Raw genomic sequence first — 26,167 nt, 5'->3', positions numbered from 1 at the left:
AGACGTTCAATAAGGTACCTCTCTTTGGCAAATACCATAATCACAGACAACAGCATATTTTATGTATAGGAGTTGCAAAGTCACGTTATGGCTATACAGGATGTTGGTTAAGCCACTTTTGGAATATTGTGTGCAATTCTGGACTCCCTCCTATCGGAAGGATGCTGTGAACCTTGAAAGGGTTCAGAAAAGATTTACAAGGATGTTGCCAGGGTTGGAGGGTTTGAGCCCTAGGGAGAGGCTGAATAGGCTGGGGCTGTTTTCCCTGGAGCGTTGGAGGCTGAGTGGTGACCTTATAGAGGTTTATAAAACCATGAGGGGCATGGATAGGGTAAATAGACAAGGTCTTTTTCCTGGGGTGGGGGAGTCCAAAATTAAAGGGCATGGGTTTAGGTGGAGAGGAGAAAGATTTAAAAGGGATCTAAGGGGCGATTTTTTCTCGTAAAGGGTGGTGTGTGTAATGAATGAGCTGATGGAGGAAGTGGAGGAGGCTGGTACAATAGTATTATATAAAAACATCTGGATGGGCATATGGATAGGAAGGGTTTACAGGGAAATAGGCCAAGTGCTGGCAAATATGACTAGAGTGATTTAGGATATCTGGTCGGCATGGACGAGTTGGACTGAAGGGTCTGCTTCCGTGCAGTACATCTCCATGACTCTATGTATCTTGAAGGGAGATAGGGAGAAACCCTTAGTGTAGGGGGATCTGATCTTGTGTGAATAGATGTTGGAGAATAGTTAAAGGAAAACATCTTACTGGTTGGGCAGGAGTAGAGAATGGAGGAACAATGATAGCCAAGGGTGTTCATCTGGGAAAAAGTCAGCTCGGTGGCAGAACTTACAGTACTAATTGAGGCTTTAAAAATAGCAGAAGAAAAGAAAGTGAATATTTAAATAGACTTATTAGAAAAGTTGGGAGATAGCCAGACAGATAAGGCCATGAAGGATATGACTGGGAACAAATATTGACTGGGAACACTATAGTACGAGTACTATAGATGTGTCAGTTTTTGTCCAGTGTGTGCAGGAGGGCTTCCTGACACAGTATGTAGACAGGCCAACAAGGGGTGAAGCCACATTAGATTTGGTACTGTGTAACGAGCCCAGCCAGGTGTTAGACTTGGAGGGAGGTGAGCACTTTGGTGATAGAGATCACAATTCTATTATGTTTACTTTAGTGATAGAAAGGGATAGGTGTATACCACTGGGCAAGAGTTTCAGCTGGGGGAAAGGCAATTACGATGCAATTAGGCAAGATTTAGGAAGCATAGGATAGGGAAGGAAACTGCAGGGGATGGGAACATTAGAAATGTGGAGCTTATTCAAGGAAAAGTTCCTGAGTGTCCTAGATAAGTACGTACCTGTCAGGCAGGGAGGAAGCTGTAGAGCGCGGGAGCCATGGTTTACAAAGCAAGTGTATTCTCTGGTCAAGAGGAAGAAGGCTTATGTTAGGATGAGATGTGAAGGCTCAGTTAGGGCGCTTGAGGATTACAAGGTAGCCAGGAAAGACCTAAAGAGAGTGCTCAGAATAGCCAGGAAGAGACATGAGAAGTTGTTGGCGGATAGGATCAGGGTAAACCCTAAGGCTTTCTATAGGTATTTAAGGAATAAAAGAATGACGAAAGTAAGAGTAGGGCCAATCAAGGATAGTAGTGGGAAGTTGTGTGTGGAGTCAGAGGAGATAGGGGAAGCACTACATGAATATTTTTCGACAGTATTCACTCTAGAAAACGACAATGTTGTCGAGGAGAATACTGAGATACAGGCTATTAGACTAGGTGTGATTGAGGTTCACAAGCAAGAGGTATTAGAAATCATGCACAGTGTGAAAATAGATAAGTCCTCTGGGCTGGATGGGAATTATCCTAGGATCCTCTGGGAAGCCAGGGAGGAGATTGTCGAGCCTTTGACATTGATCTTTAAATCGTCATTGTCTACAGGAATAGTGCCAGAAGACTGGAGGATAGCAAATGTGGGTTCCCCTGTTCAAGAAGGGGAGTAGAGACAACCCTGGTAATTATAGACCAGTGAGCCTTACTTCAGTTGTTGGTGAAGTGTTGGAAAAGGTTATAAGAGATAGGATTTATAATCATCTAGAAAAGAATAATTTGATTAGGGATAGTCAGCACGGTTTTGTGAAGGGTAGGTCGTGCCTCACAAACCGTATTGAGTTCTTTGAGAAGGTGACCAAACAGGTAGATGAGAGTAAATGGTTGATGTGGTGTATATGGATTTCAGTGAAGCGTTCGATAAGGTTCCCCACAGTAGGCTATTGTACAAAATGCGGAGGAATAGTATTGTGGGAGATATAGCAGTTTGGATCAGTAATTGGCTTGCTGAAAGAAGACAGAGGGTGGTTGATGGGAAATGTTCATCCTGGAGTCCAGTAACGAGTGGTGTACCGCAAGGGTTAGTGTTGGGTACTCTGCTGTTCATCATTTTTATAAATTTCCTGGATGAGGGCGTAGAAGGGTGGGTTAGTAAATTCGTAGACGACACTAAGGTCGGTGGAGTTTTGGATAGTGACGAAGGATGTTGTAGGTTACAGAGAGACATAGATAAGCTGCAGAGCTGAGCAGAGAGGTGGCAAATGGAGTTTAATGCGGACAAGTGTGAGGTGACTCACTTTGGTCGGAGAAACCGGAATGCAAAGTACTAGGCTAATGGTAAGATTCTTGGTAGTGTAGGTGAGCAGAGAGATCTCGGTGTCCGGGTACACAGATCCGTGAAAGTTGCCACCCAGGTTGACAGGGTTGTTATGAAGGCATACAGTGTTTTAGCTTTTATTAATAGAGGGATCGAGTTCCGGAACTATGAGGTTATGCTACAGCAGTACAGAGCTCTGGTGCGGTTGGAATTGGAGTATTGTGTATAGTTCTGGTCACTGCATTATAAGAAGGATGTGGAAGCTTTGGAAAGCGTGCAGAGGAAGGACTTGAGGCTGTTTTTGTTGGAGAGAAGAGTGTTGAGACGTGACTTAATAGAGACATATAAGTTAGTCAGAGGGTTAGATAGGGTGGACAGGGAGAGCCTTTTTCCAAGTATGGTGACGACGAGCACGAGGGAGCATAGCTTTAAATTGAGGGGTGATAGATATAGGACAGATGTCAGAGGTAGTTTCTTTACTCAGACAGTAGAGTAGTAAGGGTATAGAATGCTTTGCCTGCAACGGTAGTAGGTTCGCCAACTTTAAGTCGTCACAGGACAAACATATGGACGTACATGGAATAGTGTAGGTTAGATGGGTTTCAGATTGGTATGACTGGTTGGTGCAACATCGAGGGCCGAAGGGCCTGTACTGCGCTGTAATGTTTTATGTTCTATGCTCTATGACCAATCATTAAGGAGGTGCATTTGCAGCTGCAGTAAAGACTCAGTTGTGAAGGGGATATTCCCAAGATATGATGCTTCATGGAGCACCAAAGTAGAGTGATTAGATTGGGAAAGTGAGGAGCACAGAAATACCTATGATAGTATGCCCAACTACCTTGAGGAGGAACTGTAGAGTGGGTCAAGAAGCTAAATATTTGGATATTGGAAAAAGTGATTCCCATGAGTCATCAGAGAAGTAACATGAGCAATGAATTTTACACTTATTAAACCTGGCTTACTAGCTAGGTTTATTACTCCAATATGTGGATGGATAGCACAGCCAAGAATCATGTAAATATGTAATAGATCAACATTATTGATGTTATTATCTTAGTACTTGCAATATCAGAACACCATACTGTTCCCAACAACTGTAAACCCACAACAGATGGAATGGTTAGGATAGGGGAGCCCAAGTACTAACTATTACCATGGTCATGCTTCAAGTAACACATGATGTTTCAGCATTGAGAATCCGTAATGATCAAGTGCCATAAAGTGGGTCAAGCTGAGAAGGCTCACTAGGAGCTTTAAGTTTGGAACTGTACCAACAGAAAGGCAAAACCTTGAAAATGACCCTCGGAAAAAGAAGTCTAATCGTAGGTATCAACAGATTTTTTGCAACTGCCAATTTGGCCCTGAACTTATAGAATATGTTTGCCATTATCTCTTCCTGGGTGGACACAGAAAAAGTTAGTACATTGTGGGGCGAAGTGATCAGAAATATATTTTGTTGGCAATTGATATACAAGGAGAAGGATTTTTAAATAATTTGGGCTTTGCCAAGGGCCAAAATAGGGAATTAAAATGGCAAATTTAGCAAGTTCCAGAAACTGTTCGAAGACAAGCTGCTGGAACTAGTTAAGATAGTCAATGTATAGCTGGTGCCAAGAGATTTAAGAGATACTACAAAAATGTATCTAATACCTTATATGGCATAAGTGATGAAATGATATAGGTAAAATGAATGTAAAATAGCACATCTGCAACCATGTGTAATAAATTAGTGCACGCTTTCCCTTGCATATGCTTGAATAAAATCAGTGAACATAGGAACTAGTTTTGTTGAATCATTGTAGGTATGGGGAGGAAAATCTTTTTACTTCACTGGTGGATATGAGCATTGGGAGTAAATCGCATGTATGAAGCTCTCATAAATTGTTCTCTTTGAACAATTTAAAAGCTTTAACAATACCTTCACCGTTGATAATTATAATGCAAGGTGAAGACCAGAGGACTGCAACTCTAACAGGCATCAGGAATGAATGTAGGTTTGCTCGCTGAGTTTGAAGGTTCATTTTCAGACGTTTCGTCACCATACTAGGTAACATCATCAGTGAACCTCCGATTGGAGCACTGGTGGTATGGTCCGCTTTCAGTTTAGGTGTTTGGGTTTCCTGGAGTTTGTGATGTCATTTCCTGTGGTGACGTCATTTCCTGTTCTTTTTCTCAGAGGGTGGTAAATGGGATCCACCAGTTTCCTCATTTCCCCTCCCCCCAACTTACCCCAGTTCTATCCTTCCAGCTCAGTATTGTCCTCAAGACCTGTCCTACCTGCCAATCTCCCTTCCCACCTATCTGTTCCACCCTCCCCCTGACCTATCACCTTCATCCCCACCCCCATTCACCTACTGTACTTTTTGCTACCTTCTCCCCAGCCCCACCCCCCTCATTTATCTCTCCACCCTGGAGGCTCCCTGCCTCTATTCCTAATGAAGGGCTTTTGCCCGAAATGTTGATTTTCCAGCTCCTCGGATGCTGCCTAACCTACTGTGCTTTTCCAGCACCACTCTAATCTAAACCATATAAACAACCCTCATTTATGTTTCTTTCCTCTTATTTCTTCTTTAGCCTCTTTATTTCATCTAATCTGATTCTATGTTTTCAACTTTAAGAGCTAAAATAATTCTCAATATAGTACTTTTATTTTTCTCTTTAGTTAAAAGAGGGAAAGCTCACCACCTTTACTTAATTGCCTGTCTTTCCTGAATGCCACCTACCCATGGTCAGTCAGTTCTCAGCTTTTGCTTCCTTATAGCCATACCTCTGTAATACTTATCAACTCGTACATCAGTTGAACATTTCTGTTTTATTGTGAATGTTGCAGGCATTCAAAAACAGTGCCCTTAAATTTAGTTTTATTAGTTTCTTTGTAAAGTCTGCTATTACCTGTTGCCATGCTCTTAAGCTTTTAATTACTGTCCCTTCTTGCCACATTCTGACTATCAATACCTGCAATATTTCCTTGACCAATTGTGTTGATATTCTTTTTTTTTTCATTTTGTTTTACTTGAATAATCCTTTATGTGAAACCTCCCCCTCCTTAATTCAAATATAGTCATCTCTATTTCCCTTGTCATATGAGTCACCAGAACATTGGCATCAAGATGGTTCAGGTGAATTTCATGGCATAGTTCACATTTCCTCCAGCAGAGATACCACAGCCCCACAAATCAGAGTCCATATCTTTGAATCACCACCCTAATCTTATTTACCTTGCTCCAGAAATCATTTACTTTGATTTTTTATTTAGTACCTAGCTTCTCATACTCCTTACCTACAGCCTCCTTCCTAGTTTTACCCTTGTCAATAGTACCTAAAATGACCAAGACAACGAGATCCTCTACCTCCTATTGCAAATTTCTCTCCAGCCTGTAGTATGCTGAAATTTGGTACCATGCAAGGATAACAAACTTTCTGCATTCTTTCTCTTGGTTGCACAGAATCGATGTCTATTCCCCTGTCTATAATGTGCCCTGCTAACATGATTCCTTTAAATCAGACCTCTCCATCCAATCACACCTGAATGGGTTCCTGTAGTTTGGTACCACAATCAGTCTTCTCATCCATACCACAGTCTTCAGTCTTGTTCATATGAAGTGTAGGAACTCAAACTTAAAACCATAAGATATATGAGTGGAAGTAAGGCCATTTGGCCCATCGAGTCCACTCCACCATTCAAATCATGGCTAATGGGCATTTCAACACCACTTACCAGACTCTCCCCGTAACTCTTAATTCCTTGTGAGGTCAAGAATTTATCAATCTCTGCTTTGAAGACACTTAACGTCCCAGCCTCCACTGCGCTCTGTGACAATGAAACACTAAACACATTTACTGGAGATGTAGTTGTCATCAATTCTAGTGGTATCCCAGAGCTCCCACACGGTGCAGCCGTGACACATCAAGACACTTAACGTCCCAGCCTCCACTGCGCTCTGTGACAATGAATTCCACAGGCCCATCACTCTCTGGCTGAAGACATGTCTCCTCATTTCTGTTCTAAATTGACCCCCTCTAATTCTAAGGCTGTGCCCACAGGTCCTCGTATCCCCACCTGATGGAAACAAATTCCCAATAGCCACCCTTTTTAAGCCATACATTATCTTGTAAGTTTCTATTAGATCTCCCCTCAACCTTCTAGCTGCCATTCCAAAGAAGAATGTTTAATCCCAACTCTCTGCCTTCTGTCAGATAGCCAATCCTCAATCCATGCCAGTAACTCATCTTGAACACCATGGGTCCTCACCTTACTCAGCAGCCTCCCGTGAGGCACCTTATCAAAGGCCTTTTGGAAGTCTAGGTAGATAGCATCCACTGGGTTTCCCTGGTCTAACCTATTTGTAATCTCTTCAAAGAATTCTACCAGGTTTGTCAGGCACAACCTCGCCTTACTAAATCCATGCTGATTTGTTCTAATCTGACCCTACATTTCCAAGAATATAGAAAGCTTATCCTTAACAATGGATTCTAGAATTTTATCTACAACTGAGGTTTGGCTAATTGGCCTATAATTTTCCATCTTTTGTCTTGATCCTTTCTTGAACAAGGGATTACAACAGCGGTTTTCCAATCATCTGGGACTTTCCCTGACTCTAGTGATTTTTGAAAGATTACAACCAACGCCTCTTCTATTTCTTCAGCCACCTCCTTCAGAACTCTAGGATGTAGCCATCCGGGCCGGGAGATTTATCAATTTTTAGACCTTTTAGCTTTTCGAGCACTTTCTCTTTTGTAATGGCTACCATACTCAACTCTGCCCCTTGACTCTCCTTAATTGTTGGGATATTACTCATGTCTTCTACTGTGAAGACTGACACAAAGTATTTATTAAGCTCTTCAGCTATTTCCTTATCACCCATCACTAGCCTTTCTGCGTCAACTTGGAGTGGCCCAATTTCTACTTTTGCCTCGCGTTTGTTTCTTATGTATTGAAAGAAACTTTCACTATCATTCCTAATATTACTGGCTAGTGTACCTTCATATTTGATTCACTCCATCCTTATTTTTCTCTTTGTTAACCTCTGTTTATTTTTGTAGCCTTCCTAATCTTCTGATTTCCCAGTGCCCTTGGCCACTTTATAGGCTCTCTCTTTTGCTATGATACATTTCCTGACTTCCTTTGTCAGCCATGGCTGTCTAATCCACCCCACCCCCAATTATCTTTCCTTTCTTTGGGATGAACTGTGTCCTCAATTACACCCAGAAACCCCTGCCATTGTTGATGTACTATCTTCCCCACTAGGTTCTGTTTCCAATCGATTTTCTTCAGTTCCTCTCCCACACCCTTGTAATTACCTTCATTTAACTGTAACACCATTACATCCGATTTTGCCTTCTCTTTCAACTGCAGACTGAACAATACCATATTATGATCGTTGCCTCCTAAGTGTTCCCTTACTTTAAGATCTTTCATAAAGTCTGGCTCATTACATAGCACTAAATCCAGAATAGCCTGCTCCCTTGTGGGCTCCATCACAAGCTGTTCCAAAAAGCCATCCTGTAAGCATTCCATGAATTCCCTTTCTATGGATGTACCGGCAACATTATTCACCCAGTCTATTGCATATTGAAGGCCCCCATGATCACCGTGACCTTGCCTTTCTGACATGCCCTAGCTATTTCCTGGTAGATCTTGCGCCCCTGGTCCTGACCACTGTTGGGAGGCCTGTACATAACTCCCATTATGGTTTTTTTTGCCTTTGTGGTTTCTCAACTCCACCCACACAGACTCCACATCATCTGGACCTATGTCATTCAATGCCATAGATTCAATTCCATTCTTAACAAGGCAACCCCGCCCCCTCTACCCATCTCCTTGGATGTTTAATTGCCAGTCCTGAACCCTGCAACCACATCTCTACCACATCATATCATTCACGATGATTTGTGCTGTTAATTCATCTACTTTATTATGAATACCAAGAGCATTCAAGTAAAGCACCTTAATGCTAATTTTCTTATCCCCGTGCTGCTAAACTTGTTGCTCAACTGCAAGAGTTAAGACTCCACCACTCCCAACTTCTCAATCCCCTTAACTATTTGATGCACAGTCACACCCTCTTGTCTTTGATCAAATCAGATAATGGTACCCTAAAGGGTGAGGATGCCTTTTGGAACAAAATGTTCAGATAACTTTTCCCTTCACTCATGCATTGCAACATATGCAACTTTATTTCCAACTCTATCCCCGAACCAAAGCTCCACACACTAAACACATTTACTGGAGATGTAGTTGTCATCAATTCTAGTGGTATCCCAGAGCTCCCACACGGTGCAGCCGTGACACATCACCTGACGTGCCATCTGTAATTGTGTTAATTACAGTTATTTTTCTTAATTTATCATTTCCCTCTTTTAGCAAACTTCTTCATTCATTACACTCTGGCTTCCCACTTTGTGCATTTAAGTAGCACTCAGAGACCCCTTTATTTGTACCAAACCAAAGCTCATAAGCCAACTTAACTATTTCCAGCTACTCCCAGAACTTGTACATGTTTATTTAAATCTGGAAGAAACTTAACTTACCTCTTAACTTCAAGAGTAATTTTCAGTTAATTGCAAAACGTAAGTGAAAATTAGACTTGAAAGATTAACACTCAACATCCCATTATTTACCAAGCGCCCCTAGCTTCATACGCTATTCGTTCAGGTAGCATTCAGATATGGTTCACTGGTCACAAACCATAAAATTTTAAACTTACTCACCAGACCTCTTCTTGTCCATAATTGTATTGCATTCAATCTGCTCTTGGTAATTAATCAGTAATTTAGATTCATCTATCTTTGATTGATCTTCTACATGAAGACATTTTGAAACAGAAGGTTTTTGTCTTTCATTTTGTACACTTCCTTCAACCTTGTCATTTACATCCTGAGCAATATGTAGGGCTGACAAATGCACATTGGACAAATTTTCTGAAATTGGACTAATAGAGTGCTTTGTTTTCTTTAGATTACTCGTCTTTTCACAAGCACCTGAAGAAACAAATTTAAGATCTTCAACACCAATAGTGTGAAGGACTGGCTCAATATTCCATTTCTTATCTAAGCTGATGGAAGTCACACAGTTCTTCTGGTCAAGCAATGCAGGAACCTTAGTTGAATGGGTTTTAGAAGTTCTGTTGAAGTCTTCTTTTAATGCACATGTGGAGCAGGAAATAGCACTACCATTTGTAACAGTTGTGTTTTGGTCAGCAGTTTCAGAGGAGGATTTCAGAGACATTTTGAGTAAACCAATATTCTGAAATTCTTTTTGCTGAGGATCTTGGTTTTTAGTTTCAGGATGACCATTGGATTGAACATCTTCCTGACTTTTTAATCCAGCATTCTCCAGTTGTTTATCTGACATCCGTGTAACAGAACAATGTTTGAACTTGGCCTTGATTACCTCATTTTTGCAGTGAAGTGTTAAAGTCTGGTTCAGTTCAGGTTTTGAAATATCACTTTTTGGACAATTTGAAATTAAATGTTCATCAGGTTTACTGACATCTTCTGTATCCGTGCACTTCAAATCACTTGTCAAATGATCCCGCTCTCTAAAGGGTTGTTTGTTCCCATTCTGAGGTCTGATTCTGATTAATGCTTCCCACTGCTTGCGGTCACTTACTTGAAGTGTTTTCTTTGCTCTGAAAACCTTCCTTGGAGCAATATTTGCAACATCCATATCGGATTATCTATAACATTTAAAATAGTACAAGTTATTTATGAGGCCAAATGTAAAATTTAAGATCTACAGGAGAATTGTCCCTAACATGCATGCACGCAGGATATTTCTTAAGGGCTCTTAGGATATAATTGTAGTGTCCGTACTTTTGAAACAGAAGGCCCCGATTCAAGTCTCAGCTGTTTCAGAGGTGTATAATAACACATCTGAATAGATTCACTGAAGATATCTTGTAGATGTTTTTAAAATCGATCAGATAACTAGGTTGGCTATGCAACTAAATAGGTTTTAAACAATTCAACAAAATATCCATTAGCATTTTTAATTAAGTAATTTAGATACGTTTTTAATCTATTCATGGGACGGAATTCCTGGTAAAACCAGCAATTACTGACCCCCTAAATTGTCTTTGCAAAGATGACAGTGAGCCAGCTTGTTGAATTGCTGCAGCCCTTCTGGTGTAGGTATGCCATTGTGTTGTTAGAAAGTGAATTGTACACCTTCTCAGCTCACCTGACTCGATCTGTAGCAAATGCATATTTATGTGACAGACGGTTGAAAAATTGTTGCGTTAGGGAGAAAGTTCTAGGATATTAACACAGTAATAGTAAAGGAACAGCAATGCATTTCCAGGTCAGGATGGCATCAGACTTTGAGGTGATGTAGCAGGTGGCATTTTCATGCACTTGCTGCACTTCTCTTTCCTGGGAAACAACTTCTAAATTGTTACCGCCTTATGCTATTCACTGTACATCTTACAAATTTTAAAGATATCCAAAATGCAAAAAATGTGAAAAATCAAGGTGTACAGTGGAAGGATTCAGGATGATTGGAAGACTTGAAACAAATAGGAGTTGAATCATTAGCCTGAGTTAAATGAAAAACCTAAAGATATAAACAGCCATCAGATGAGCTACATTGGTAGCTGGCTTATCCTTGAATTCTGACAAGATAATGAAACATAGACCCAGCATTCTAAAAAGAAAATAGTGTATTTAAAACATGTTTTTGTATTTTTGCCATTAATTACATGCTTAAAAAAATGCTTATTAATTTTTTTCCTAACAATCACTTGGTAGACAATTAAACGGTTTTCTTTGGATTATGTAAATTGACATTGTCCTTGAGGGACAGGGAAGAAACAATGTATGAAGGGGATTTGAAATTAAGTAATTTATTTTGCTTATATAGGGTTTATCCAAGATATATTGCAAGTTCATAATTTTGAATCATCCATGCTGACAATCATGTACTACAAATTAGAGTAGGCTTTTATTCACTTTCTGGGTAGCTTGTGGTGATCCATGAATGAAGCAAATTAAAATCAGTTTATCACTGTATTTCAGTTTGTATTATGTCCATATTCCCTTTCTTGGAAGAAGGCATTACAAACATTTCATTAGACCTAACTGCCAAAAGAGAAAAGAAGCAAAAGAGTCATTGCAATGACATACAGATTTACAGCAGCGAGAGACCTAGAGGCAGATTTTTTGGTGTTTTTTTTTTAAAAATCAAGAAAACATCTACATTTTGAAAGGAGATTCTATTCAGGCCTCCCTTCGGAATATGCTCCATTGTAGTGTAGAACTGTTAGAGGAAGGGAACCCATGCTCCCTTTTCACAGCAGTCAGATTCAAAAGGTCCAGACAGCCACTTTGACAGTGGCTGTCAATGGACAAGTGAATAAAGTTAAGTGTGATATTATGGTTTTGGGAGGGATGAATGACAAATTGAGTAAAAAGCCAGGTAAATAGGGTGCCAGTTGGTGTTAGGGTAGTGTGCAAGGTGGTGGATTAGTGTTTAGAGTAGGTTGAGTGGGAAAGAGAAATTGGGTCGAGCAGCAGGGATTGGTCGATTTGAGTCCAGTCCAACAGGCAGAAGGGAATTGATGGTTGGATCTGACAGCAGGGAGAGTAGGGTTCAATTCCGATCATGGCGGCATGTTGGTTGCAAGGGTAGGGTCAGATCCAGTGAGGGGTTATGTTCGAGAGCAGTGGAAGTTGTCAGTTCCCAGGGGTTTTGGGTGAGGTGTGACGGGCAAGGTGGCGTTGGCTCTCAGGCTGCAGGAGTGGTTGTCTGATCCCTAGACCACTGTTAAGTCACATGGGAGGAATACGTTAAACAACTGGGGATCCTTTTTTATTCCTGATGAAGGGCTTTTGCCCGAAACGTCGATTTTGCCTGTCCTCGGATGCTGCCTGAATTGCTGTGCTCTTCCAGCACCACTAATCCAGAAACTGGGGATCCTATTCAAACAGTAGGTCCAGCAGCAGACCTCACAAAGTATGAATTTACAAGGGCATTAGTAACTAACATTCATTGTTGGTCAAGGGCAGGTGGTAATGAAAACTACAAATGTTGGAATCTTGACAGACTTTCCTGTCCCTCACATAAAGCAGGACATTGAGGTTTCTGGGCACATGAGGACTTTACTGGAAGCTCGTACCAAATTTTAGTATCCTAACTGTACTCCTTACAGATTTGCTATAAAAGCAGGTAAAGATAATATGGACCCCAGAATACCAGGCAGACTTTCAAAATATAAAGGCCATATTGCTAAATGAGCCCATTTGAAAGCTCCAGACCAAACTTTTAAGTTGGCTATGGATGACAGTGATGTAGGTATTGGAGTGATTCTAATACGGGCTGACTTCAGAGGGATCAAGAAGCCAGTAGGCTACTTTTCAGAAAGCTAAATCAGCATCAAAAGAAAATACTCCACTATCAAGGAGGAGGCACTGGTGATATCGGAAGCCATTCAGCACTTCGAGGTGTTTGAACATCATGGAGACTGACAGACTTGTGTTTATGAACCATACCCATTAGTTATTATTGGGAGACTTAAACATAAAACACCACTGTTGTTTTGGTATCGCTTGTCACTTCAATATTTTAATTTTAAGTTATCCCAATCAAGGAAATGGATGATCAAATGGCAGACATCTTGTCAAGGATGTAAAGACGTTGTGGTTATTTATGTAAATACATAGTAATTAGGAATGTATTCCGTTGTTGTTATTCAAGTAACATAGGGGTTCACGATTGTAAAGATTTCATAGTACAAAAAGTTGAATTTGTTACATATGTCTCACCTTAACATATACTAATCTGTAGTGAAATGCCCTGGAATGAGTTCAATTCCTTTTGGTGGAGATGTAGCGTTGTAACCCTATCTGTTCTTTTTATAACTAACTCCTATGCCAGTTTTTAAAAACTATGAGAAAAGACAGGGATTCTCTCTAAGGTTCATGATTCAGTCTATGCTTCCCCCTCAGTAGAGGATCTGATTTTGGGGATTGCAGGAATCAGCATGGATTGGCTGCTGATCTGTCATCCCCATTCTGCAGAAAGCCAACCAAAGCTAAGAGGGAATTTAACGTTATGATCTCGCAAAAAGCTTGAAAATGACTCGTAAAACCAGTTACAACCTGGAGGGAAAAATGAGGGGTTTGAGTTGTCAAGCCAAACCCTGCAGCCCTGTGTGATTGATTGACAGGTAGAGCTTGAGTAGTGAAGTCCAAGAAAGGATTGCTCCCAGAGAGGACACACTGAGTGCCCACTTGGTAGATAATCACAAGGTCAATGCTTGAATCAAAGAACAGATGACTGTGGCTTGAGCAGTAAAGGTCAAACTGGAAGACGGTTTTTGGCAAGGAGCTGTATCACGAGTGTGCAGTGATAGGATACCATGAGTAGAGTGTCCAGAAGAAAGAATCAACTCACCTCTGCAACTCTTTCAAAGACATAAGGTCTTTCATGTACAAACTGTCATACAGCTACTCAGAGGGGTTTAACACATTTGGAGATTGGAACTGCAAGCCTGAGATTCAAATGCTCAGAGTCCAGACATGTAGATTTGCACCTTTCTATTTTTAAATAATATTTAACCTCTATTACCAAAACCTGATAGACAAGACAAAAGGGTAAGTGTTGGCTTGAGGAAAAAGTGGGATTTTGGAGTACTAGTTAGTTAGTTGCTTTAAGAGGGTATATTATTGCTATTCCTAGAATTTTATTAAAGTAGATTTTGTTACTAATAGATAGTATTCCTCTTTTACATAAAACAAAGAGCATCAGAAGTCTTCGTGATAAGTACAGCTCAGAGGCAGTGAATTGAGGGGCCGATCAATTAGGAGGAGCTGTGATAACTTTCGTCACAAATTAGAGACCCACAGTTCTCTACTTTGGGTATTTTAATGTGGCTAATTCAGTGTCCTATGCAATCCAATGACAAGAGTCTGTATAATCAGGCATCCAACATTTTTAAGTAATCCTCTCCTCTATGTCTATGTCCTTTTAAGTCTACACGCCAAAAGTTGCATACATTTGTCCCTCCAAGTAGAATATTAATTATAATACTTACAAACTTTGTTCTATTCAAAATCTAAAAGGCTTATGTACAACATCTTGTAACATTTCCAATCTCTTACAGTTGGGGTAATCAACCAGAGTTCCAATCACCCATTCCATATCTTAGTCATAGAGATGTACGGTATGGAAACAGACCCTTCGGTCCAACTCGTCCATGCTGAACAAATAGCCTAATCTAATCAAGTCCCATTTGCCAGCACTCGGTCCATATCCCTCTAAACCCTTTCTATTCATATACCCATCCAGATGCCTTTTAAATGTTGGAATTATACCAGCCTCCACCACTTCCTCTGGCAATTCATTCCAAACATGCACCACCCTCTGTGTGAAAAAGTTGCCCCTTAGGTCCCTTTTCCCCTCTCTCACTAAACCGATGCCCTCTAGTTCTGGACTCTCCACTCCAGGGAAAAGATCATGTCTATTTATCCTATCCAAGCCCCTCATGATTTTGTAAACCTGTATAAGGTCACCCTTCAGCCTCCGACGCTCCAGGCAAAACAGCCCCAGCTACTCAGCCTCTCCCTGTAGCTCAAATCCTCCAACCCTGGCAACATGCTTGTAAATCTTTTCTGAACCCTTTCAAGTTTCACAACATCCTTCTGGTAGGAAGGAGACCAGAATTGCACGCAACATTCCACCTCACATTTAATCTAATTTAAATTCCATCTGCCATTCCTCAGCCAATTGGCCCATCTGATCAAGTTCCCGTTGTCCTCTGAAGTAGTCTTCTTTGCTGTCCACCACATCTCCAATTTTGGTGTCATGTGCAAATTTACTAACTATACCTCTAATGTTCACATCCAAATCATTTATACAAATGATGAAAAGCAGCGGACTCAGCACCAATCCTTGTGTCATCACACTGGTCATAGGCCTCCAGTTTGAAAAGCAACCTTCCACCACCACCCTCTGTCTTCTATCTTCGAGCCAGTTCTGTATCCAAATGGCCAGTTCTCCCTGTATTTCATGAAATCTAACCAATCAACTGTGAGGAGCCTTGTCGAACACCTTACTGAAGTCCATATAGATCATGTCCCCTGCTCTGCCCTCATCAATCTTCTTTGTTATTTCTTCAAAAAAACTCAATCAAGTTTGTGAGACATTATTTCCCACGCATATCATTATTCGTAATTTATTCCCTCCTACTTTCTTCTACAGAAAATACTAAGTAACATAATCCTGAAATGCAGTCACGCAAGTTTTAAAGCAATGGATATAGGTCTCTATCTACAAAGTCATAGTTCTACCATAAATGACCTTGTTCCTTCCATTATGCTCAAAGTTGACAAGAAATAATAGAGGAACATTCCACCAGAATCAGAAACTCATGTCTAATACTGCTGAGCAAGATGTAGTTACACTGAGGACAATTAGAGCAAATCAAGTGAATTGCTTTATGAATACAAGGACTATTTTAGGAATGCATAAATAATTAAGCTACTGCATATTTATCAAGTTTTTAATTGCACTGTTACATTGCCCTCCTGTATTTCTTTTCACTTGCACATACCAATATGTTATTTTATTGTGGATCAAAAGAAAAGCTTTACCTTTGATTATTGTTAATAAATATTCAAATGCTTTTAATGTTCAAAGTCCTTCCAGATATATCTTCTTGTAACCTATTTAGGAGAAGGAAATGAACAAAAATTATAAACAAAACCTTAAAAATCTGTGAACTCAGCTATAAAACAGGCTTTGCACCATTTTTGTTGGGGTGACTTTAGTAGAGTTGGTGGGATTGAGACTTGTGGGAGAACAGTTTTTGATATAGCTATTTTTAAGATGGAGCCAAAGATTGACATTGATGGGAAGTTCGTAGAAGTTATTGTGTGTAAATTTGGCTACTTACTAAGAGTCTCACAATCACATATTGAAATAATTATTTAAACTTTATTGCATGTAGCAACCAAAATAAGACCCCTCAACTAACCAAGTTAAGTCTCACAACTCAACTTGGCTATTACGTGATTAATGGTGGAATTTATCTACAATTCCAACTAACAATGTCAGTCTCTGGCTGTCCAGGGTTCAATCCTTGTGCAATATTGTGCAGTTAGGATACTAAAACCTTTAAGTAACCTTTAAATAACATCTTTTCTCATTTCAGCTTTTTAGAAGAGTCTAAACTTGAAATAAAATAAATGAAACAGGAAAGACCATGAATGCTCTCAACAATAGACATTTATTTAATAAAAATGTTTAGCCAATAGACGGTTTTTAACTATTCAAAGCATAAATGATATTGTAGACACCCTATTTTGTTAGATGTGTGCCTGTCTGACCACAATTGTGCCCAATCCTTTCCTTGGCACATTTGCAGATAACAGATTAAAGTGCTGCAGCATAATACATCACAAATTCTGTGGAATACAGAATATATTCTCAAGACAAATCATTGGTTTAATTTTTTAAAAACCTGTTCATATGTCTTATGATACACTTATCCCTACTTACGCACTAGAAGGTCAAGCTTCAAGTCCCACTTGCCATTGAAGTAGGGATACTATGACTATAATACAAGTAAATTAATTATTAAAACCTGTTGCACTATAACCTGGTGTTGTGTGATTTTTAACTTTGTCCACAACAGTCCAACATTGGCTCCTCCAAATAATGATTAAAACAATATCGTATCATGACTATGCCAATAATTTAATTGGTTAAGTTTAGGCCTCCAGTTTGTTTTGACTTTTCAGTTACTAAGGTAACATTTAATTGTTCAAAACCAGATTTTCCCCAGAGCACAGGTGAAGACAGTTGTTTTCTATTGTGGCCATGCAAAGAATTACTTTCATGAAAATAAAATCTTGTGTGTGAATTACAGATCTAAGCATAAATTAAATGTTACTAAAAGATGGAACGGAAATAAATCAAAACTTGCTAAAAATGCACCAACATTAAAATTATATATACCTGAATGTTAAATACATTGGATTATGCAACAAGGATGATTACTTATCAAGAAAATTGGTTCTGCAGCTAAAAATTCTCAAATTCAAATTTATCAACAAAGTTGAAATAATGTATAAAAAAGGACAGTGATGCATAGATGTTTCCTTCTTTGGGCATAAACATGTCAGAAAGAATGAAATTACTAAATACTACTTTGGCAATCATGCTTTTGTTGTAAAGCAGGTGTTAAAGTACTAATTCGAGACGGCTCAGGGAATCCTTGTTGGACTCGACCTGTAGCCTCTCGGTTCATCTCGGAGATCGTACTCTGTGGCAGTCTGGAATGTGAAACTCTTACAGACAGTTTAGTTTAAATTATTACATTTAACAATGGCATCAATGTTACACTATAACAAAGATAGCTACAAGCCAGACTTGAGCTAAGGTTCTAAAACCATTAGCAGTGTAGCGGTGCCAGCTCTTATCCTTCAGAGCTCCCTCAGGCTACTCTCCTTATTGCTGCAAACAAGCTGTCTTTATACAGAATTTGATATTAAAATTACAAAAAAGCCACATGTTTTTAATCAGATAAGCAGCAATAAAATGTCAAAAGTTTGCAGAGGAAGAGAAACTCATTGACAGGTCTGAGTACACTTGACTAATTAAGCTACATGCACATCAAAATGGGAACCCTGGATCAAGCCAGGCCAGATGGTCAATTGTTTTGGCAAGTACATCACGACGAGAGACTAGTCTAAGCTATGTGGGAAAGGTCAGAAGTTAATCTTGCTCAGCTAACACGTCCAGTATCATTGTCCTACAAAATGGCTTTTTCTTGTAAAATCACCTTAGATTCCCAGAATGCAAATTAAATTCATACCATTCCTGGATCTTGGGGCCCAGAGAACAACACACAAACGTTCAATCCATGACAAGCCAGTGTAAGTAGTTAAACTTTCCACCAGCTTTCGTCCAGTCTCTCTCTCTCTCTCTCTCTCTGTCCCTTAAACCCTTAAGTCAGTGAATATAATTTACATAAGAATGTTTTCTCTCTCTCACTCACACATAAGCATCTTCCAACTTCCTTACTACGTCAGTTTTTCCTAGCCTGTAAGGGTAATGAGACAGTCACATTCTAGCACAATCAAGATGAGGGAACTCAGCTTCAGAAATTTAAATCTACTCAGTGTGGTGGACATGAAAATGTATCAGGATTGCTCTATTACATGCATATTTGACTCAGCTTATTAAATTACAAGTTCTTTTCCTATTGAGTATGAGTTTTGTTAAGAGTCTTCGCTATAAACAGAAACTTAGTTATCCAACATCCTACTGTGAAATATGCACACCTCCAGCCTCCAGCATGAGAAGTGCTGCCACACATTCTACAAGTGAACAAATGTTATCACCTTATTTACACCGATCCATTAACACTAAGAACAGATGTCCCCAATTCTTCTGAACAAGCACTTTCCCACATTCTGTGCAGCAAATGCATCACATCTAAGGCTGCACGCTTTCTCACATGGAAGTCCTTCCAGTTCTTTTAAGAATCTCAAACAAACATGAGGTACATTAAACATATCTGACTGCGCTTTGGGGTCATTTTAACCTTGTTATAGTATTTTTCCCTCATTTAACATTCTACAAACCATGCATCTATGCAGAAACATTTTTCCACAGAATACACTGGAATTAGAGTTTCCCCACTATTAACTATACATTGTGAGACATATACTCGTGAACTCCAAATTATCTTGTAGCTCCCTACTTATTTCTTGCACTTTAATTTTGTCAAGCATAATAAGGCATAGGGAATGTGTGTTATATAACCAACAACACCTAGATCCAGTAAATATTTGTTTGTGTCACCATTTGTATGCCTTTAAGGCATACAGTTTAGCTGTAGTAATGATGCTCCAAATTACAAGATGCTGATTTTCCACCAATTGCTGTAGCTATTTTGGTATTAAGTTTTACAGGATACAAAGTGCTAGGAACTTGATTCAATTCCATCCTTGGGCGATGTTTGTGTGGAGTTTGCACATTCTCCTAGTGTCTACATGGCTTTCTTTGTGTAGTCCGGTTTCTTGCCACAATCCAACGATGTGCAGATGAGGTGGATTGGCCACGGTAAATTGTCCATAGTATCGAGAGATGCGTGCGCTTGGTGGATTAGCCATGGGAAATGTAGAGATACAGGGGTCAGGTGGGTCCAGGTGAAATTCTCTTCGGAGAGTCATGTGGACTTGATGGGCTGAGTGGCCTACTTCCACACTGTAGGGATTCTAACGTTAAATCGAGGGATTCTATGATACATTGATAGTAAAACCAATATTGGGTTAAACTATCCTATCTACCTGCGACTCTACTTTCAAGGAGCTATGACCTGCACTCAAAGGTCTCAAAGCACCTCATATTTATCTACAGTAAACCTTGTGTGCAGCATGGTGGCACAGTGGTTAGCACTGCTGCCTCACAGCGCCAGAGACCCAGGTTCAATTCCCGCCTCGGGTGACTACTGTGTGGAGTTTGCACGTTCTCCCCGTGTCTGCGTGGGTTTCCTCTGGGGTGCTCTGGTTTCCTCCCACAGTCCAAAGATGTGCAGGTCAGGTGAATTGGCTATGCTAAATTGCCCGTAGTGTTAGGTAAGGGGTAAATGTAGGGGTATGGGTGGGTTGCGCTTCGGCGTGGACTTGTTGGGCCGAAGGGCCTGTTTCCACACTGTAATGTAATCTAATCTAAAACTCCATCTGCCACTTCTCATTGGCAGATCTGATCAAGATCTCATTGTAATCTGAGGTAACCCTCTTGGCTGCCCACTACACCTCCTAGGAAATCTTTTAAAAAAGTTAAATAGTCCCTCATGACTAATGCTCCAGTGTGTTGTCCAAATGCAAGTTTATTACTCAGTCAGTGGTATAATAACTGTGATATAATATTATGGCTATTCAGCACAAATTCATATTGATGGGAAGTGGTTATCTGTATGTTAATCCAAGTAACATATCTCAAAGACTCAAGTTCTTATAGAGACAGATAACCAGATATATATTATCAGCCAACCATATACACCAATGACACTTCATACATACACAGTTTGGATTCTTTGGTTATGTTACATTATATACATAGCTTACTAACTACTTAACTGACTTTTACACTATTGTCAAATGTTGTGATCTCATTCAACTATCTTAAAAGGTACAGTGGCTTTCTGATATTATTTTCCATCATAATAAATCTACCCTTTCCTCTCTGAATAGAAAACTTATTCTGATAGTATGTACAAAGATGCACATTGACACATTACGTTGATGTACAAAGTTAAAACTTTGACAGACATACAATTCCTAGCATATCTAGGTTTTTTAGAATTATGTTTCAGCTGTGTAGTTTCATGTGATGAACTATCATTAATTGTGGAAGCGCATCATGTGTCGAAGAGACTAGCTGCTGTCTGGTATGATATAAGACGACAACTTTGTTACTGAAAACATGGTGAATGTCACATTATGTACAACTGATATCTCATCACAGGATTGGTCCAGTGTGTAAGATAATGTCACATGGCCTGAACAAGCCTTAACATTACAGTACTTGTACAAATACATGGGTTTGTGAAATAAGATTCAAACACTGATGCTTTGTCTTGACTTAAGTTCTGACAACTGTCTGCATATTCATCGATTATACTCTTGAATTATTTCTTCCCCTCTTTCCAATAACGGATAAATGCAGTTGGGTGGTTAAGACTTAAGAAAGGACTGTGTGGATCCATCTTTGGTTAGGGTAAACCATTATTGCAGAAAAACCATTATTGCAGAAAGAACAGTGGATGTTGGAAATTAGAAACAAAATCAGAGTCTGGCAGACCAGTAGATCTGGCAATATCTGTGGTGAAAAAGCAGAGTTAGTATTTCAGATCCATCTTCTCTTCGAAAAAGATAGTTGTACTAAAAGACTTCAAGTGCTCACATGGATGCATATATGGTCACGCATATCTCAAAACAACACTAGATTAATAATTAGTTGCTTGATTTTGAAAATTGCACTCCGAGAGAGTTTCAAGATGATAAAAGCATTTGAGAGATTTAAAATATGTTGCTGCTCCTCCTGCAACATCTATGGTGTACCTTTACAGTACAAAGAGGAGACATTTTGCTCAGAAAATATGGAATACATGGAACTAAAAAAAATTGAAGATATTGAGACACCTTGTAAATCATCTTTGTTTTATGTTTTAGGCAACTGCTGCACATCTTCTATTTTGGTAGGATCAGGTTAATACTGCTTGAAGAATTGATTGATAAGCATTCGTATAACAAGGTTGATGAGTTCACGGCAAAAATCATCATGAATGAATATGATTTGATCGCCATCACGGAGTCATGGTTGCAGAATGGTCATGACTGGGAATTAAATATCCAGGGGTAAATATCCAGACTAATCGAAAGGACAGACAGGAATGCAAGGGATGTGGCGTAGCTCTGATATTCAAGGACGACATCAGGGCGGTGCTGAGACATAATATACGTTCTATAGACCATTAGGTCAAATCTGTTTAGGCATAGTCTTTCGGCCAAATAATAACATCACACTGGGGCGGGCAATAAACAAGAAAATAACTAATGCCTGCAAAAATGTTATGGCAGTTATCATAGGGGATTTTAAACTGCATGTAGATTGGTTGAACCAGCTCAGACAGGAGGAATTAGTTGAGTGTATCCGTGATAGTTTTCTTGAACAGCATGTAATGGAACTGACAGGGAGCAAGCTCTTCTAGATCTGGTCCTATATAATGAGACAGAAATAATTAATAACCTCAGTCAGGGATCCTCTAAGAAGGAGTGATCACAGAATGGTTAAACTTAAAATACAGCTGGAGAGTGTGAAGATAAAATCCATTACAAGGGATGAAGAATGAGGACTATGATAGAATGATCGAGGACCTGGCTAAAGTGGACTGGAAACAGAGACTTTATGGTGCAACAGTTGATGAGCAGTGGAGGAGGACCTTCAACGAAATTTTTCATAGTGCTCAGCAAAAATATATTCCGGTGAAAAGGAAGGACTTTAAGAAGAGGGGTAATCTGCCATGAGTGTCTAAGGAAATAAGGCAGTGCAAGAGAAGGCATACAAAGTTACAAAAAAAAAAACAGCACGAATCTAGAAGATGAGGAAAACTTTAAAGCCACAAAAAGAACAATAAAGTAAAGATAAAGTATGAGAAAAAACTAGCACAGAATATAAAGGTAGATAGCAAATGTTTCTATAAATATATAAAAGAAGCGTAGTGAAAATAAATGTTGACTCTTTAGAGGATGGGAAGGGGCACTTAGTTATGTGATATGATGAAGTGACTGAGGCATTGAACAAGTATTTTGCATCGGTCTTCACAATGGAGGATACTAATAACATGCCAGTAAGTGACCAAGGTAGATCAGGACCTGGAAACTATTATTATTACGGAAGAGTTCGTGTTGGGTAAGCTAATGGAGCTAAGGATAGATAAGTCTCCTGCCCCTGATGGAATGCATTCCAGGTTACTAAAAGAGATGGCAGGAGAAATAGCAGGTGGACTGGTGGTAATTTTCCAAAGTTCGCTGGACTTGGGGAAGTCCCAGAGATTGGAAAATAGCAAATGTGATGCCACAGTTTAAAAAGGGATGTAAACAAAAGATGGGGAATTATAGAACAGTGAGCTTAACCTCTGTAGTGGAGAAGATGCTTGAGTCTATTATCAAGAAAGAATTTATACAAGTGATTTGGATGTGAACATAGGAGGCATAGTTAGTAAGCTTGCAAAAATCGGAATGGCACGGACAGCGAAGAAGGTTACCTCAGAGAACAAGGGGATCGTGATCAGATGGGCCAATGGGCTGAGAAGTGTCAGATGGAGTTTAATTTAGATAAATGCGAGGTGCTGCATTTTGGGAAAGCAAATCTTAGCAGGACTTATACACTTAATGGTAAGATCCTAGGGAGTGTTGCTGAACAGAGAGACCTTGGAGAGCAGGTTCATAGCTCCTTGAAAGTAGAGTCACAGGTAGATAGGATAGTGATGAGGGGTTTTGGTACGCTTTCCTTTATTGGTCAGAGCAATGAGTATAGGAGTTGGGAAGTCATGCTGCGGCCGTACAGGATGGTTAGGCTACTTTTGGAATATTGTGTGCAATTCTGGTCTCCTTCCTATTAGAAGGATGTTGTGAAACTTGAAAGGGTTCAGAAAAGATTTACAAGCATGTTGCCTGGGTTGGAGGATTTCAGCTATAGGGAGAGGTGTTTTCCCTGGAGCATTGGAGGCTGAGGGGTGACCTTATAGACGTTTATAAAATCATGAGGGGCATGGATAGGCTAAATAGACAAGGTCTTTTCCTGGGGTGGGGGAGTCTAGATCTAGAGGGAATAGGTTTAGGGTGAGAGGGGAAAGATATAAAAAGAGATGTAAGGGGCAACTTTTTCATGCAGAGGGTGGTGCATGTATGGAATGAACTTCCAGAAGATGCGGTGGAGGCTGGTACAATTGCAACATTTAAAAGATATCTGGATGGGTACATGAATAGGAAGGGTTTGGATGGATATGGTCCAGTTGCTGGCAAGTGGGGCTAGATTAGGTTGGGATATCTGGTCGGCATGGACAAGTTGGACCGAAGCGTCTGTTTCCATGCTGTACAACTTTATCACTCTGGATAGCAGGGCATCTCGAAAGAAATTGTCCCATTGTACAGGCATAGCATGGGTTCATGAAGAGCAGGTCATGCTTCACAAATCTTTTGGAATTCTAAGAAGACATTTCAAGCAAGCTGGACAACAGGTCCCAGTGGATATAGTGTACCTAGATTTCCAAAAGGCCTTTGACAAGGTGCCACACATGAAGCTGCTGTATATGATAAGGATGCATGGTGTTAGGGGTAGAGTATTAGCATGGATAGAGGATTGGTTGACTGACAGGAAGCAAAGAGTGGGGATACATGAGTGCTATTCTGGCTGTCAATCAATCAGTGACGAATGGTGTGCCTCAGGGATCATGTTGGAACCACAGTTATTTATAATGTATATAGATGATTTGGAGTTGGGGACCACATGTGTGGTGTCAAAATTTGCCGATGACTAAGGTGAGTGGCAGAGCAAAGTGTACAGAGGACTATGAAACTTTGTAGAGGAACATAGATACATTGAGTGAGTGGGCAAAGGTCTGGCAGATGGAATATAATGTTAGTAAATGTGAATTCATACATTTTGGTCGAAGTAACAGCAAAATAGATTATTACTTTTTTTTTTAAGATTAGATTCCCTACAGTGTGGTCACAGGTCCTTCGGCCCAACAAGTCCATACCGACCCTCCGAAGAGTAACCCACCCAGACCCAGTTCCCTCTGACTAATGCATCTAACACTATGGAAAATTTACTTGGCCTGCACAACTTTAGAATGTGGGAGAAAACCCACGCAGACATGGGCGAATGTGCAAACTCCACACAGTCGCCTGAGGCTAGAATCAAACCTGGGTCCCTGGCGCTGTGAGGCAGCAGTGCTAACCACTGAACCATCGTGCCACAGGATGCTGATTTGCAGAGGGACAAATGTGCATGAATCGTAGAATGTTGATCTGCAGGTATAACAGATAATTAGGAAGTCAAATGGAATTTTGTCCTTCACTGCTAAAGGGGTTGAGTTTAAAACCAGAGAGGTAATGTTACATTAGTACAAGGTGCCGGTGTGCCACACTTGGAGTACTGTGTGCACATTTGGTCTCCTTACTTAAGAAAGGATGTACTGGCACTGGAAGGGGTTCACTAGGTTGATTCCAGAGTTGAGGGGGTTGGCTTATGAGGAGAGGCTGAGTAGACTGGGATTATATTCAATGGATTTCAGAAGAATGAGGTGGGGAATCTGATAGAAACATATAAAATTATGAAGGGAATCGATAAAATAGAAATAGATAGAATGTTTCCACTGGTAGGCGAGACTAGGACAAGAGGGTATGGCCTCAAGATTAGAGGAAGCAGGTTTAGAACTGAACTGAGAAGGAACTTCTTCATCCAGAGGGTGATTAATCTATGGAATTCCTTGTCCAGGGTAGTAGTTGACACTACTTCAGTAATTGCTTTTAAAGCGAAGGTAGATACGTTTTTGAAAAATAAAGGAATTAAGGGATATGGTGAAAACAAAGGTAAGTGGAGCAGAGTCCATGAAAAGATTAGCCATGATCTTATTGAGTGGCGGAGCAGGCTCGAAGGTTCGGACAGTCTACTGCTCCTAGTTCTTACGTTCCTATGATCCAAAGAAATTGAATTAGCTTATGCTTTAGTTGTTGAAAATAAGACTGGCATTTTCTGCCACTGCTGTGAGTCTTCAGTAATAATCTGACAGATTTTGAAATGAAACATTCCACATGCCAGATCTAAAAGTTGAAGTTCTAAATCGGAGAAAGGCCAATTTTGACAGAATTAGGCAAGAACTTTCGAAAGCTGATTGGAGCCAGATGTTCACAGGTAAAGGGACGGCAGGAAAATGGGAAGCCTTCAGAAATTAGATAACAAGAATCCAGAGAAAGTATATTCCTGTCAGGGTGAAAA

The 26,167-nt window shown here is 40.0% G+C and overlaps 1 protein-coding gene across 4 annotated transcripts in view; it reads right to left on the bottom strand.

Annotated features, from left to right (window-relative positions):
• The window catches only part of LOC122560846 (activating transcription factor 7-interacting protein 2-like), an 84,740-nt gene that overhangs the window by 41,398 nt on the left and 17,175 nt on the right, over positions 1-26,167 (bottom strand). For all 4 annotated transcript variants that reach the window (XM_043712002.1, XM_043712003.1, XM_043712004.1 and 1 more), the window contains 2 exons: positions 16,243-16,314; positions 9,364-10,331 (listed from right to left, as the gene is read on the bottom strand). In XM_043712002.1, the coding sequence (XP_043567937.1) occupies positions 9,364-10,321 (958 nt within the window). In that variant the 5' untranslated portion in view covers positions 10,322-10,331; positions 16,243-16,314. The remainder of the gene's footprint in view (positions 1-9,363; positions 10,332-16,242; positions 16,315-26,167) is intronic.

The sequence above is a fragment of the Chiloscyllium plagiosum genome, chromosome 21, assembly GCF_004010195.1.
Source record: "Chiloscyllium plagiosum isolate BGI_BamShark_2017 chromosome 21, ASM401019v2, whole genome shotgun sequence".
In the NCBI taxonomy this organism is placed as follows: domain Eukaryota; kingdom Metazoa; phylum Chordata; class Chondrichthyes; order Orectolobiformes; family Hemiscylliidae; genus Chiloscyllium; species Chiloscyllium plagiosum.
The sequence above is the reverse complement of the archived record's forward strand: the minus strand, read 5'-3'. Positions and strand labels throughout refer to the sequence as shown.